Source organism: Coffea eugenioides, chromosome 2 (assembly GCF_003713205.1).
Source record: "Coffea eugenioides isolate CCC68of chromosome 2, Ceug_1.0, whole genome shotgun sequence".
NCBI lineage: Eukaryota > Viridiplantae > Streptophyta > Magnoliopsida > Gentianales > Rubiaceae > Coffea > Coffea eugenioides.
Genome location: NC_040036.1, coordinates 32,245,508 through 32,262,534, shown reverse-complemented (window position 1 = coordinate 32,262,534; position 17,027 = coordinate 32,245,508). Strand labels below are relative to the sequence as shown.

Genomic DNA, 17,027 nt, shown 5'->3' with positions numbered 1-17,027 from the left:
AAATTAACGAACGAACACGAACGTTGTTCGAATCGCTTAACGAACAGAGCTCAAACATGAGATACTCGGTTCGATTCGGTTCGTTTACAGCTCTAAACACACACAAACACATAAACACACCCCTATTCTTCTAGCCTAATTTAAGTTCCAATAAAGCAATAACTATCAACAAATTCCTATCCAAAAAAAAAAGAAAAACACAATTCTGCTATCCATATTTCTAAAATAAAAACTCCAATAACTACTAAAAAGTTTAATAATTTTTCTTTTAAAAAATTTTCTTCTAAATTTGTACACATGTAGGGTGTGCCATTTCCACTAGTACTAAATATTATTCATGTACTAAAAGTGAAGTTGTGCTAATTGCATACCAAAATAATGAAATTAATAATTGGATTGCTATGATGTACATATATAAAAAGAAATTAGAGGTGATATGAAATTAGTAATAACTATGTTAGGGGGACCAAAGCTCGATCAAATTTAATTTAAACTTCATTAGCCTATATATAGATTTTAAGAAACTTTGGAGGACGGCTACTCCTGCCCACCCCTAAATTCGTCCTTGGGTGAATCAGAGAAATGTTATCAAAAGTCAAAACAATTAAAGGTCTTGAGTCATAAAATTCAGTCTAGAAATGGGAATATGTTTTTAATCTAATTTTGGGCTGACTTTATTGCTTTAGCGCTTTTATACGATACAAATTCAGTTTAGATTTCTTCAAACAGTGGCTATTTTATAGTTGGTGTAAATATGATGTTGGTTTAAGTTTGGTGTATCTTATCCCCATCAACAAACATGTTCAAGACTCATCATGCTAATATGCTAAAAGTAATGCATCAATTTTAAGATAATAACATCCGTTTTTTTTTTTTTTGAGTAAGTGAGAGGATTTGAACTTAAGATATCTTACTTACAACCCATCTTCCACTTTACCATCCAAACCAACCTTCATTCCCTTAAGATAATAACATCCTACATGCCTAAATGGATGCAAGTAATCATAATGAGTTTGTTTAGCACAAATTTATTTGATTAGGTCAAAAACATATTTTCTAATCACTTTTGTATCTGGCATACATTAAATAAAAAAAAATTGCTACAGTATTTTTAAAATTAAATTTCCTATTTGAAAATGCTTCACTCAATTTTGGCATGCAAATAGAAAACGTAAAGGTTTGATATTCATCTAAAAACAAGTTTTTGTTTAGTTCAACAATCAAAAGCATTAGTTTGGTTTTGCACTTTGTTTTCTTTTTGGTATAAAAAAATGAAATAAGAAAATGACATCTTTCTATATCCAAACAAAACAAAACATCAACCAAAGAAAAATTTTCAACATATTTCTAGATGTAGAAACATCTTTCTAGATCTAAACAAACAAAACATCAATCAAAGAAAATCTATGATTTCGTATTGATTAAATATTTTTGTAAGTGTTTTTCAAATATTACACTATAACATTATATATGAAAATTTGCACTGTAGTCATATGTTGAGGTATTTTTTAAATTTAAAATTTTATTGAAGTGTTTTTTTTAAAAAAAAAATCACACACACCACACACCACCATCCACCACTTCTTCCCTCTTCTACCTTTGCCACCATCGCCACATCTCTCCCTTCCTTTCTTCCCCCTCTCCTCTTCCTCGTTCCCTGTTCCTTCTCCTCTCTCTTCCTTTTTTTCCCTTCCTCTTCTTCTTCCTCCTCTCTCCTCTTTGGTTGCGACCTTATGATTGCCACCAAAAGTCAGTAAGGGAGAGAAGTAGGAGTCTGACGAGGGCGGCAAAAGAGAGTGGAAAGGTGAGAGGAAAATTGAGAAAGAAGGAGAAATGTGGAAGATGAGAAGAACGAGGGAGGTGAGAGGAGGGGGGGAGGAGGCAATAGTAGATGAGGGAATACGATGCGAGGGGTAGTGGTAGGTGGGAAAAAAAATGTGGTAGGACTTTTTTTATAATTTTGTAAATTATATATGAGATTATGTGAGTTTTTGGAGTTGTTTTGGAGTTTGTTATTGTAAATTGTATAAACAAGAATATTTTGTGGAAGAAACAGCAAATCCAAATAGAGCCTATGTTTATTTGTACACATAAATGATAATTATAAGGGTAAAAGGAGGATTGCAAAAAAATTCAAATTAGTGGTCTTTATACTAATTAGTTAGATAAAACTTACCTATACTGATAATATATATATATATTTGCGTGTTTGCATAAATGTCGCATGCCAAGAATTTATATTTCAAATTCAATATTTACACATGTATCCTATATTGGAAGTCATTAATGTGTACATTATCATCGTTGAAAAAATTAAATCATAATCATATTTATATATATGATACATATGATTTAGGGGTGTCAACGAATCGAGCTGCTCGCAAATAGTTCACGAGCAGCTCGATCAAACGATAGGCTCGAGTTCGGTCAAATCGAACTCGAGTCGATCTCGAACTATTCGAATATTTCAACGAATCGAATTCGAGTCTACAAATGTTATGCTCGAAAAGCTCGCGAGCTTTTCGAGCTTTAGGTATATTTAAATAAATATAATTTTATATTTATAAAATTACTTAGATATACATAGTTGTAAGCTTAATTACATTTTTACCTATTAAAATTCAAAATATAATAGGGGTATTCTTGTCTTTCCAGATAATTCTTAAAAAAAAAAAGAAATTCACATACTAAACTCTAATTAGGTCAAGGAGCTTCAATCTTGTATGTCCGCCGTCTTTCTTCTTTGAACGAATCGAGAGCTTCCTCACCTCAGTGGCTCAGTCCTTATTCCTTAATCCCCATTCATCACCTCAATCCCTAATTCCAATTTCAAATCAAACCCATTTGGCTTGCTAACTCCAGCAGTCCAGCCGTTTCATTTCGCTGTTGCTAACTCCACCCATTTGTTGTCAAAATCAAACCCATTTGGATTGTGCAGCCAGTGCAGCCGTGCGGTGAGCGGAAGCTTGGATCTTGAAGCAGGTGTAGTCGTGCAGCAAGTAAGATGTTATCCTTAAGTAACTACTCTTTCTTTTTCCTTGCATTTTTATTTTTGTCCATTTCTCGTATCTTTCCCTTAACAAGTAAAAAAAGTGTAAAGCCAATTAGGAGGACTGCTGAATATGGCAATGTTGCAGAGTATTAGGAATACGTAATTCTCATTTACTATTGCTCTACCTATCACACCGTTGATGACAATAATAAATTGTTGAATGAAAACGAAATACATACGCAAACACAATTAGTTTACCAGCTCTCAAACTTTTTCCGACCTAATAGTTCAAGAAAATGTTTTTTTTAAAAAAATTTTTAGTTCAACAAATTAATTGAAAAGAAATAATTTGACCCTATTCTTTGATTTCTGAAAAGAAGCTAATTGTAACAAATTTTTTTTTTTAAGATGAAAGCTTTTCTTTGTGTGTTTTTGTTTCCTTTTATCTTATAATGTGGGAATTTGTTTTTCTTGTTAGGCTGAGACAAAAAAAAAAAACTTTAAGATTTCTTAGTTCTTACCAGCAGCAAGAATTTCTTAGTTCTTACGAGCAGCAAAAATGTACTCAATTGTATCAATTTGGTAGCTGACATAAGACGGAGAAAGATCATTCTATGAGTCTTAAGGCTAAGGCACAAAGAATTGCTTCTCTTTTAAAGCATTGCTCCTAAACTTGTAAAGATTAGTCTCTTTTATGTATGTAAACACGTCTAATCCTTTTTTATTTCAAAATTAAATAATGTTAGTATGTTGCTCTTCCTCTAATATCTCTGTTTAGGTAAGATAAGGACACAGATTAAAAAATGATTGCATCTAATCTAGAAATCATGATCAGTGATTTTATGCTAAACTTTGATTAAACACAAATTTTTATTAAACACATCCATCATCATGATCAGTGACAATTTGAAAATTCTTAGTTTTTACACTGTTGCATAGTTGCAATTTGAAGATTGTAATGCATGTCTTTGTAAAACCAGTTTTTAAAATCCTGTGTCAGTACTCCATTAAGCATTTTCCAACCTAACACATGTAATAGCTGGTCCAACCTTCACATGCACAGCTTTTGCCAGGCGAGTTTAGCTTCTTTGAAACAGAACAATAGAAAACCATGCAAAGTAAAGCTGACAAATTTGGTCTGGCATGCATGAGGACTAATATTACTTCTTCTGCACGAAGAGTCGAGCTTGTTACCTGCCAATTCCAACCTTGTAGGCCATGATCACAAACCTAAAATGAGAACCTTTTCAGCAGCTCTCTGCCACTTCATGCATGCAATGACAACCAGTTTTTCTATTGTAATCTCAAAATTTTCTTGTTTTGGGGAAGGATATGTTACCTGAATTCAAACTGGAATTCATTGTACTAGTTAGAATTCGCTCTTTTTTCTCATTCAAGTGCAGCTTTTGATTCGAAAATCATCTAAAATTTCTTTGTTATAATTTTCAGGTCAGCCCATAGCCCCACTTGAATCTTATTGCAATCGAATTATGTCAGGAAAAGATTCCTCTAATGGAAATAGTGCAGAACAAGATTTGGTAAGAATGGAAGCCGATTCTCAAAACTCACACAATATTAGTAAGGAAGGTAATGAAACAATAAATCAAGAGGGTGACGATGACTAACAAACTGAAAATAGAGAAGATGGAGATAGAGAAAGTGGGCAGCAAGGTACGGAGGAGGCTGAAGAAGGCAAAAGAGTAAAAAAGTCTAAAGTTTGGGATGACTTTCGAGAAGTTATAGTAAAAGGAAAAAGAAAGGTATAATGTATTCACTGCCTAACCAAATTAACCCGGACTGCAACGGGAACCACTTCTAGTATGATAAGACATAGCAACAGTTGTGTCAAGAGAAAGATTCATTTAAGACAATTATCACAAGTTTCTCAACAATCAATGCTCAATTTTCCACCAGCTGATGCATCTATATTTCCTATTCCTCCACTACATTCTGGAAGTTTGAGATGGAGATGATGAGGGAGGCAGCTGCTAAATGGGTGTTGATGCATGAACATCCATTTAGTGTTGTAGAGGAAGAGGGGTTCAACTACATGCAGAAACTAGGGATGTCGGAGTGGAAAAAATTTACTCGGAATACTTGTAGAGCTGATTGTGTGAAGATTTATGAAGCTGAGAAAAAGATATTGAAAAATCAGTTGAAGGATGTTGAGAAAATAAGTTTAACCACTGATTTGTGGAAATCCAAGAACCAGAAGATCGAGTATATGGTGATCATAGGGCACTGGATTGATTGTTCTTGGAAGCTATAAAAGAGGATCTTGAACTTTATCAATCTTCCTCTACCTCGAAGAGGTATTGACATTTCGGATGCTCTATTCAAATGTGTCACAGAGTGGGGCATCGAGAGCAAAATTTTTACAATTTCGGTCGACAATGCCTCAGCTAATGATATGGCTGTCCGGTTACTAAAGGACACGTTTTCGAGGTGTAACCCCTTAACTTGTGGTGGCAAAATTTTTCATGTTCGATGCTGTGTTCATGTGCTAAATTTAATGGTGCAATATGGTCTCGGGAAGATTGTAGACATAGTAGAAAATAGTCATGAAAGTGTTGACTTTGTGGGCCGAAGAGAAAGTCGACAAATTTTATTTTCAGAAATTGTGCAGCAGCTTCGACTCCCCGGAAGAAAGCTTATTCATGATTGTAGGACACGGTGGAACTCTACATTTGAGATGTTGAACTGTGCAATCAAATTCAAAGAGATTTTCCCAATGTATCGAGAACGAGACATATAGTATTATTGCTGTTCATCCGAAGAAGATTGGGAGAAAGTTGAAAAAGTATGCAGCATTTTAGAGACATTTTGGGCAACTACGAACATCATTTCAGGTAGCGACTATCCAATTTCGAATTTGTTTCTTCAAGAAGTTAAAAGAATAAAACTAGTTTTGGATAGTAAGTCTAATGATGATGATGATTTCATAAGAGCAATGGTGAGAAAGATGAAATTCAAATTTGATAAGTATTGGGGAGAATGTAATCTATTAATGGTTGTGGCTGCTGTCTTAGATCCTCGACAGAAAATGACTGTTATAGAATATTATTTTCCTAAACTTTTTCCACCTAGTGAAGCTCAGCAAAATATTGAAAAGGTGAGAAATGCAGTCTTTGAATTATACAATGAATATTTGCAAGCAAATGAATTACGTGAGGGTGAAAATAGAAAGGATTCTCAGGTTTCTTCAAGTAGTGTTTCTGAAAGCAGTGCTTCTGGTTTGGGTTGGGATGATTTTGATGAGTATGTGAGGGGATATCAAACTGGAGCGTCTCAAGAATCTGAATTACTCATTTATTTGGAAAAGGGTCCAATCAAGATTGATTCAAGTATGCCGCGACATGAATTTGATTGTTTGAATTGGTGGAAGAATAGCAGGCTGACATACCCTATTTTATCCAAGATGGCAGCCGATATCCTTGCCATTCCTATTACTACAGTTGCTTCTGAGGCTACATTTAGCGCTAGAACAAGAGTAATTGACTCTTATAGAGCCTCACTAGCTCATGAAACTGTAGAAATGCTTATGTGTGCTGGAGATTGGTGCTGAAACCTTCATGGAGTGAAAAAAAAGATAAAAGTAAGTTTATTTCAAATTCATGTTATTGATACAAAATTAGTTTATTACTTATTGTTATTCTTCTTATTATTATTATTTTGCAGAAATTGAAGGCAGCAAAAGAGATTCTACTTCCCATAAAATGAATGTGATAATTGAAAAGGTACATAGTTTGTGTTTAACACTTCGATTCCTCTTCAAATATCTTGTTTTAGATTTTATCACTACTATTTTATTACTTAAATTATTTCTTTTGTGATAGGGCCTGCAGTTGAAATTGGAAAGTTGGAAAGGATTATCGTGGAATGGACAAGAAGCTGCTGTTTTACTGCTTTAATTGCAAAATTTGTTTCGCTTTTTTAAGTATGGTTATTTCTTGACAATTGACATTGCCTGTTGAAGACATGCACTTGAATGTTGACACTTTGTCTTTGTTTTTCCTATTTGTGTGACTTGGTGGATGTTGGTTGTCTGACTTATCTTTGAACTTGGATGCTGGTTTTGATGTTAAAATATGTATTTATGAATTTGGATATTGGTTGGCATAACGGCTGCAAAATTTTTGACAGTTTGATGCTTTGGCTTTAAATTGATATTTAAAACTGGCTTGTATCTTCCATTTTCAAGATTGTATCAAATCTATCCATCTTTGTGATGCATATGCATTTTGTCTCGATGTAACTTTGCACATAAATTGAGATTTATACTATTTGTTTTTGCATTTGCATTAGCTTGTCATTACCCCGTCAAAATTTGTTAGGAAATGTCACTGCTAAAGAGCAAATTCTGCTTACTAAGAATAGTAGATTGTTTGGTTCAGCAGGCTTTAAACGAGCACAATTTGTAATGGTTCGAGCTCGAGCTCGACCGCAATTCGAGCAATTTCGAATACGAGCTCGAACCTTACGAATTTCTTACGAATCGAATTCGAGTATATAAAACTAATATTCGTCGATCTCGAGTTCGATTTCGAGTCTTAAACACTTTGTCGAACTCGAACTCGATCAAACTAGTATTCGAGCTCGATTCGATTCGTTGACACCCCTAATATAATTCCTAACTAGTAGCAATTACGTGGAGTGTTTTCAAAGATGGAAGAATAATCAATTTCGCATCTCCACATAGCAATTTCAGTAATGTTGAGTGCTTACTTTCCTAGAAAATTCAATTGTAAAACTAATGGTGACAAAATGATATTTTCCAAAGCTTTGAGGATGGTGTAACAATTCCTCATAGCCCCTGCGCCTAATTTGACTAAATGTTCAATTAACCCACAATTTAATCAACCTCAATTCTCAAGTCACGCCTTTTATTCTCTCTCTTCATCCCATTGGCGGACTTCAAACTCCAAATCCAATCCACTTAAATGGTCCACCTCTTTTCACCTTACATTACTTTTAAGAAAATCCCGTATTTTATTTTTTTTGGAAGTTACTTTAACGCGTCCTTAGATAAACCACTTTAGACGCGACCGCCCTTGTCATGTGAACAAATCAAGATTAATACCTTTCCGTATTGCGAGGAGGGCTACAATTATGTGGCAAAACTGACAAAGACAAAATTATCCATTAATGGAAATTGTTTAATCTGATTAAACATCTTTAATTTTTTATCATAGAATCTAGATTAGAAGAGCATTTAATAAATTTTTTTTAACCACCAGTACAGTGTTCATTCCAATTTGCTTTAAGCTTGAATAGTGTTACAATTGAGACGGTGTATTTGATAAAATTGAAATTTGATAATTAAAATTTGAAATCTGAAATTTAAAATCTAAATTCATTAAATTAACGAATTATCAAGTACTAAATCTGACATCACATTAAGAAATAAGTAAATTATTTAGCTCTAATTTTTTAGAGCAAATTTTGCTTGAAAAATTCATTGTTATTTAATTAATTCAAATGTTCTTTTTTTTTGTTATTAAATACATTTAAACATAAGATCTTAATTTATTAAATTTAAGTGTTTAATTGAATTATTAAATAAAGTCAAAATTGAGCATAAGTATCTAAGATGAAACTCAATTCTGAATTCATCTTAAAATCAAACTCACGTTCATTTTTGCTTGAACTTATTTTTTAGCTCGATTATACTCGACAAACTTTCAAACTCAAGTTTCTCAATTTATTCGGGTTTTTCGATCTCAAAATGTAACCGAACATATTTCCAAACCACTTTAGTTAAACTCAATTTATTTGCAGTCCACTCCGCTTAACTTCACCTAAACCCCCAAAAACAAAAAAAGAGAAAGAAAGAAGAGAAAGAGAGAGAAAAAAAAAAAAGAAGAAGAACCGGTCACCCTCCCTTGACTTTCACCTACCCAACCGGTTCCCCCCACCCCAAAACTCACCTCCACTTTCAAATATCTGCCTCCCCCACAATCACCGCCACCGCCACCCGCCCTTCTCCTCTAATCTCAACCAAATTTCATTTCGCGTAAATTACAACGTCATTTCTCTGTCATTTCAATCTGCATTTCCTTTCCATTTCAATTTCAATATCCCCTAACCGGGTCGAAAGTCTCCCAAAGCCTTTCGCTTTCTCTGGATCTTTCTTTTCACTGCCCTTCACACTCGCTACTTTCTCTCTCTATACATACAGATCAGTGTATGTATATATATACAGTGTTTTCTAGTATTTTTTTCGCATTGACAAAACCAACCTGAGAACTTGTTCGGAGATGACAACATTTGTAGATAAGGGAGCTTCTTGCTTCCATTTTCTATTCTTAACTAGTTTCCTACTACCACTGCTACTACAACAATTACCTTTTGATCATCCAAGATTGAAGTAAATTAATTTCCCTGTTTTGTCTTGGCTTACCATTTGATTTGTTGTAAACGAAGGAAATCATTTGAAGGGACGGAGAGAAAGAGAGATCGCGACGAAGTTGCCGATTTCTTCTTTTAGATCACTGGTAAGTTCTTGTTTTTCCTCCTCCTTTTTTCTTTTTGTTTTTTGAATCTCGTTTTTCTGTTTGTTTCTGTGAATTTCTTTGAGTATCAGTTGATGCCCGAGAAGCACGTGCTGTTGTGTGTTTGTGTGTGTGTGAGTCTTTCTTTTGTCTGAAAATCTGCTGGATTTGGTTCATTTGAGATCTATGTTTGGGTCAACGGGTTTTCAGTTCGTCGTTGACTTGAATCTTTACCAGGTATTTTGATGATTTTATTTTTATCTTTATGTCACCACGCTTTGATTAGTCCCTTTGTTTTGCCGGAATGTTAATTTATTTTTGCTGCTTCTATTTTCAGAGAATCGTGCTGCCGCTGTTTTAAGTCGATTGTTTCCTATGTAAATAATGCATTTTTGGAATAAATCTTCTTTATGAATAGCTTGGTTAGGGACTAATCTGTGAAATGATGCGAGTTTTAGGTATAGTTTGTAGGTAACGATGTCATCTTTTTGAAGATCCGTCTCTGGTGAATGATTGTTTCCCTCAACTTGTATGAATTGCTAAAAATCCTAAACTTGTTTGGTTGTAATGTTTATGTTAGATGCATATAGTTGACTTTAATTCAAGGTTATTTTTCTTGTTCTTTGTTTATGCCAACCCTTTAGTTTGTTCTTTTTTCCCCGGGGTTTGAAAATTTTTAAAGGCCTTGAGACTCGTCTTTCAGTGAGTTTATTCATATGGACTTGTAATTTGGGGTTGATCTGAATTTAATTTAGTGTTGGGTTGACTTGTAGTTTGTCCAAAGCATGTGCGTTGGCCCAGAGAGATCAAATTCATCATCATCATCTGCTGCTGCGCAATCTCCTGTTGATATCAAAACTAACAACACAAAGGATATGAATAAATTATCTGTTGTAACTGAAGATTGTTTTTCGAGTTTGCTTGAACTTGCTGCTGACAACGATGTTGACGGCTTTAAGCAAATGGTTGAGCGAGACCCCTCAGCGATTGATGAGGCTGGACTTTGGTTGGTGCGTAAGAAGGGGACAAAGCAGATTGTACGCGAGGAAAGAACTCCACTGATGGTTGCTGCTGCATATGGGAGCGTTGATGTCCTGAAGTTGATTGTTTCTCTGCCAGAGGTTGATTTGAATCGAGCATGTGGGCCAGATAAGTGCACTGCCCTTCACTGTGCCACAGCTGGTGGTGCTGTCAATGCTGTCGATGTGGTTAAGGTGCTTTTATCGGCTGGTGCTGATCCCAACATTGAGGATGCCAATGGTCTGAGGCCTGTTGATGTGATTGTTGTTCCTCCAAAGCTTGCAACTGCTAAACTTGCACTGGAGGAGTTGCTAGTGAACAACCCTTCTGATGGATCATTTGGCAACTGCAATTTAAGCATATCAGTGACAACTTCAAATGGTTCCTCGCCAATCCTCTCCTCATCGCCTGAAAATGGGTCTCCATGTTCCCCCTCCGAGTTGGTATCTTCTCCTATCACATCAAAGTTCATTGGTGCTCCAGCAAGTTCTGTCTCTGAAAAGAAGGAATATCCTATTGATCCATCCCTTCCTGACATTAAGAATAGCATTTATGCAACTGATGAGTTCAGGATGTTCTCGTTCAAGGTTAGGCCTTGTTCTAGAGCCTATTCTCATGATTGGACAGAGTGCCCATTTGTTCACCCAGGAGAGAATGCTCGCAGAAGAGATCCAAGGAAGTTTCACTACAGCTGTGTTCCTTGTCCTGATTTTCGCAAGGGTGCCTGCAGGCGAGGTGATGCGTGTGAATATGCGCATGGGGTATTTGAGTGCTGGCTACACCCAGCTCAATATCGGACACGGCTATGCAAGGACGGGACCAGCTGTTCAAGAAGAGTGTGCTTTTTTGCCCACACGGCTGAGGAGCTTCGGCCACTGTATGTTTCAACTGGGTCTGCTGTTCCCTCTCCTCGGTCAGCAGCTTCAGCTGCTGGTGTCATGGACATGGCTGCTGCTCTGAATCTTTTGCCTGGTTCACCTTCATCCCATCCTGTGATGTCTCCGTCTGCATTTAATCAGCCTATGTCCCCAACTGCTAATGGAATGTCACATTCATCTGGGGCATGGACTCAACCAATTGTTCCAGCCCTTCATCTACCCGGAAGCAACCTTCAATCGAGCCGCCTGAGGTCTTCCCTGAGTGCACGGGATATCCCACCTGCGGAATTTAACATGTTGCAGGATTTTGATGCCCAGCAACTAGTACTAAATGACCTGGCTTGTTTTTCACAGTCACGTCCTAATTCTCTCTCTTTGAATCATTCTGGTCGGTCAAAGACACTAACTCCTTCAAATCTGGAAGAGCTATTTTCTGCTGAAATTAATTCTTCTCCTCGATATGCTGATCCGGCAGCGGGTGGAGTATTTTCTCCATCTCATAAATCAGCTGTTCTCAATCAATTCCAACAGCAGCAAAGCATGCTTTCACCAATCAATACTAATGTGTTTTCTCCCAAAAATGTTGAGCACCCTTTGTTGCAGGCCTCATTTGGCGTTTCATCTCCTGGAAGAATGTCACCAAGAAGTGTGGAGCCCATTTCTCCAATGAGCGCACGCCTTTCTGCCTTGGCTCAGCGTGAGAAGCATTATCAACAACTGCGCAGTCTTAGCTCCCGCGATCTTGGGTCTAAAAATGTTTCTGTTATTGGCTCTCCTGTGAATTCCTGGACCAAATTTGGTGGTTCTCCCAGTGGAAAAGTTGATTGGTCTGTTAATGGAGATGAAATTGGTCAGATGAAAAGGTCTTCATCCTTTGAGGCTAACAACAATGGAGAGGAGCCTGACCTGTCATGGGTGCAATCTCTCGTCAAGGAATCATCACCTGAGATGAAAGACAAGCTTGCAGCACCGCTTTCTGGTGCTGCTCCATCCGGTGAGGGTTTGAAATCCAGTTCTCAAATTGATTCAATTGATCACTCAGTTTTAGGAGCTTGGCTCGAGCAGATGCAACTTGATCAGCTCGTGGTCTAGGGAAAGAGCCCAGATTCATTTTCATTTAAACAAACTAAACTCGTAGAAGTATATATTCTTTTTGAGGTATTTTTTGTTGGCGGAAAAGGCTATTTGGCACCGGTAAAAGCTGGCAAGGTTTTCTCAAAGGGTACGAGGAGGCTAGAAATTTTTATGAAAGTTAATTCAATTTTAATCATTATTTTGTTTGCAGCAGAAGTTCTAAATTGTTATCTGGGCTGCATTTATCAAAACTCAGTCCAGAATGGGTAATATGTTCTTACTGTATTTCATGGTTATAGTAATATTTTTTTTTTGGGATTAATAAGCTTTGGATCTTCGGACTCCCAATTTACTAAATGCTGTCATACTCCTGTATGTCTGGGATTCTCATTCCGTTTTGCTGTGATTCTTTTTCCTGTTTTGTTCAACCAAAATGGTCTTGCTCAACCAAAATGGTTCGGATTCTCTTATATGCTGTACCTTCATCTTTTCAGCGTATTGGACTGACCTACCTACCGATATGGTATCCATTAATGAATATCGAGTCAAATGTGTGAAGGGCATAATGAAGTGGGTGGGTCACTTGGTGGATGTAGTGTTGATTGTTTGGAGGATAAGGTTTTGAAGTTTTTGCGACTGTGTTTTTAAGTCATCATAGTAATAGATGTGTTGGTTGATTGGGGACCTATTGGATAATTTCATTATCGTCGTCTTGGAGTTGGGGAAGTGGTTATGGTTCTTGACTTTCCATCGTAGACAATAATGAGTTGGGGGTGATGTACCTTATTTAATATGGGCCATTAGCTTAGGCTGTAGTTGGCAGGACCATGGTGGACTTGAATGCTTAATGTGTTGAGAGAACTGGTTCTAATTTACTGGGGATTTTTACCTTCAGGAATAAGCAGTAAAAATCAGTGGCTTGAGTTAAGAGACATCTTTCATCTCTAGCCTTGCCAGCATCTGGTAATTTTTAGAAGTTAAATGTGTGACGGTCAGCTTCAATAGAGTTGCAATTAGTATCTATTTATTACCCTTTAGGAAAGCGGAAAGCTTGGTCGGGTAAAGCTAGCAAATTCTTTTGGTCCTAGAAATTTCTCCATTTTAAGTACACATTTGTTGGGGTCGGTTGTGACTTTGTGAAGTAGGTGTTCTTTTTGGAAGTTGCTTTGAACTCGGGTTGAAAAGTTGGAAGTGAAGCTCTCTGGGGGTTGGTGGCTTTGCTAATTACTACCGTCCGGGAAGAAATGAGCAGTAGGACTACGGATGCTTCAGCAATTACCATTCTGGAGAAAATTTTTTGAGGATATTGAGAAAGTTGGGACTTTGTTATCAATTAGATTGCTGACTATTTAACGTTAATTACCGCAAGTATGCAGGAAAAATTAATCTCTGTATGCTCATATTTGGTACTTCATTGATCATTATTGATTGGTTAAATTTGGACTTCTTGTGTATGTATGTACTCGTATTGTTAGATGCCTATGGACGCTCTGCCGGGGAATGCTTAAGCAAAGTGAAAAGATGCTAATCATCCACTCGGGCAATTATCTCGAGCGAATTAAATAAAAAAATTAAAATGCATTAATACTGTAGTAGTACAAGTTAAAAACACAGAGAATATTCAGTTGGTCGCCTATCGTAATTGATAAATAGAGAAATGCTAGATTTCCAAAATTTTTGTGGTGGTGGAAGGAAGAATGATCAATGATCAATCAATCACATCATGCGCACATGCACCCCTCCCCGTCGTTCACGGTGCAGCTTTATGACTTCAAGGAGGGAGTCTTTTTTTTGACGAAACGATAAGATAAGGAGGGAGTCATTCATTAGGCTTTATTTGGATTGTGAGTGGGCTCCAAACGAATCGAGCGGCTCGAGTCCAGCTCGGTCAATATCGAGTTCGAATCGAAATCAAGCTCGAATTCGAGTTCAAAATATTAAACTCGTTAGGCTCGCGAACTCGAGTATATATATATATATATATATATATTTTATTTTAATAATAAAATTACATATATATTATTATTTATAAAGAAAAAAAATTATTTTATTTATATTTTTAAAAATAAAATAATTATTTTTTATTTTTTTCGAGCTCGAGCTCGAGATTTAAATTGCCAACTCGTCGAGTTCGAACTCGAGTTCGAGTTCAATAAAATTAAGTCAAGTCTCGACTCGATTAGGTCAAAACTCGACTCGATTCGACTCGTTTGCAACCCTAATTGTGAATTCTCGCGAAAATGAATGTGGATTTTGCAAGCTTTTGTAGAAAGATTTGTTCGATATATTTTTCAATCATTTTTTTAAAATTTTAAATATATTATATTATCGAAGGATATATATATATATATATTATAAAAACTTTAGAAAACTTGTACAATTTCAAATGGACCACTGTGCTTTTCTAGTTACTAGATTGTCTAAGGCCATATTCGATAATTCAATTTAATAGTTAAATTTAATAGATTCAGATCTTAACATGTTCAGACGCGTTTGATAATAAAAAATTGAATATTTGAATTAATTAAGTGGTAATAAATTTTTTAGATAAAATTTGCTTTTAAAAATAAGTTATAAGTTATTCACTTATCACTGAATATGATATATACCAAAATGTGTTAGATTCAATACTTGATAATTCAATAATTTAATGAATTTAGATTTCAGATTTCAGTTTTCAAACTTCAATTTTATCAAACGCACTTTAAGTAATATGGAATCTTTTGTATATCATAGGAGAACTTGACTTCTCCTTTTGCAGTATTGGTTCTCATTCTTTCATAGGATAACTGGTGGAATATTTTGTTGGGACATATTCTAATTCTGCTCCCCAATTCGTCCTGACATCCACCTTATTTTTCTTTCTCTTTCGAGGTCAAGGATAAGGTGCTGCATGCGAGAATCTGGTTAAAGTTTTTAGATAAAGTGATCATGGGATTTCACCTTTTGCACCAAAATTCTCATTGCCTTTGAACAAAATGCCTTTAGCTTCTACTTTGTCATTATTGCTTCAGTTTTGATCACACCTACTTATCGTAATCAAAAGAGAATACTTCCTTGACATCAGATCTTAGAGTAGAAATAGGATGGATCCCAGTTCAAGGATTGGAATAATTAGCTTTGACTATTTTTTTAAGGGTAAATGAGAAATTTTTTTTTAAAGGTGGTTAGCTTGCACCTCTTTGGAAAGCAATTTTTCTCCAAAATTTTTTTATGTTTTTCATGAATATATTTTTGCTCGTAAACGTCAAATCATTACAGTATAATTTTTTCTACAAAAATTCAAAAAATAGCAATTCAAATGGGCATGCAAGTCTTTTATTTTAAGTGGGAAGTCTTGAACTTCGCATTTCTCACTATCACTCAACTCATTCCTCCCCCTACCGCATGAGCGGAATTGGTCTAACCCAAAACGAAATTAGATGGGATTAACAACATAACCGTGATTTCAAGATTCAGATGCTACTTACTAAGCACTAGAAGGAAATGTTTTGGTCTCTATTTTTTTCCTTTTAGTTATTTTAGAAATCCTTCCGTGAGTAAACTAAAATAAACCTTAAATATTTGTGTTTTATTTTTGTGTGACGGAAAGGTGTTGATCTACGTTAGGCACTTGCTTTCTGGTCATTTAAAAACCCATTCGCAGCCAAACATTACAGAGTGGTTCGGACTTCGGTTTAGGTCATCGGTTGGACCCTTCAAATGGGCAACCCAAGTTAAAAACGTGTGGTCGTAACTTTACACTAGTTGTAGATTATCCCCTAAACTTATTAAATAGACACTTTGTCCCCTCTCTTTGTTTGATGTTTAAAAACAAAAGTGCCCTGATTAAATTATTTCATCATTCTCCTTGTTTATTCATTCTTTTGTTTTTCCTTTTTAACTATGTTCTTTTTTTTTCTTTTTCACTTATTTGGTGTCACTATTTCCTTCATTTTTCTAGTAGTAGTACTAATTTTATGCTTATTGTAACATTGTAGTTTTTCTTGCTTATGATTTTTTTCTTTTAGTTTATTTATTTATTTACAATATTAAGAAATTCATGACAAATTATATAGCATGAGAAAATAGTATATGTGTCATAGTAAAAAAGCATATAACTAGCAATTTAACTATTTAAACAGGTATTAACCAGCTAAAATTTTTAATTACTTAATATTTTTTAATTATGATATCCTTATTTATTACTTTTACTACTAACAATTAATTAATTCTAAACTCTAGATGTATTAACTTAAATATAATACAAAATATTCCATGTGCATAGCTAATATACTAATATGTACTTTGAAATAATATAGACTTTGCGATTATTATTACTCCTAATAACACAAAAAACATAAGAATAAGATTAAGAAGATTAAAATTAGTCTATATATAATAATAGTAGCCACGAGAAGAAAGTAGTTGGTCACACGAGAGAAGGAGAAAAATTTAAAAAAAAATAGAAAAGAGATAAGTAGAAAAAGAAAAAAGGGTGTAAAAGAAATTATAAAAAATTTAACATAAAAGGGCAATTTTGCCCTAAAATATCAAGGAGGGAAAAGTACCTATTTAATAAGTTTAAAGGGG

The 17,027-nt window shown here is 35.2% G+C and overlaps 1 protein-coding gene across 1 annotated transcript; it reads left to right on the top strand.

Moving 5' to 3' along the window:
* The first annotated feature begins 9,111 nt into the window (after positions 1-9,111).
* Positions 9,112-12,848, top strand: LOC113761907 (zinc finger CCCH domain-containing protein 30-like). The gene is made up of 2 exons (XM_027305082.1): positions 9,112-9,486; positions 10,257-12,848. Exon 2 carries the CDS (start codon positions 10,269-10,271, stop codon positions 12,471-12,473), a length of 2,205 nt encoding a protein of 734 aa, XP_027160883.1. The 5' UTR covers positions 9,112-9,486; positions 10,257-10,268; the 3' UTR covers positions 12,474-12,848.
* The last annotated feature ends 4,179 nt before the right edge of the window (positions 12,849-17,027 follow it).

Excerpts from the sequence above, each read along its gene's own strand:
- LOC113761907 (XM_027305082.1), top strand. The coding sequence starts at position 10,269 with ATGTGCGTTGGCCCAGAGAGATCAAATTCATCATCATCATCTGCTGCT.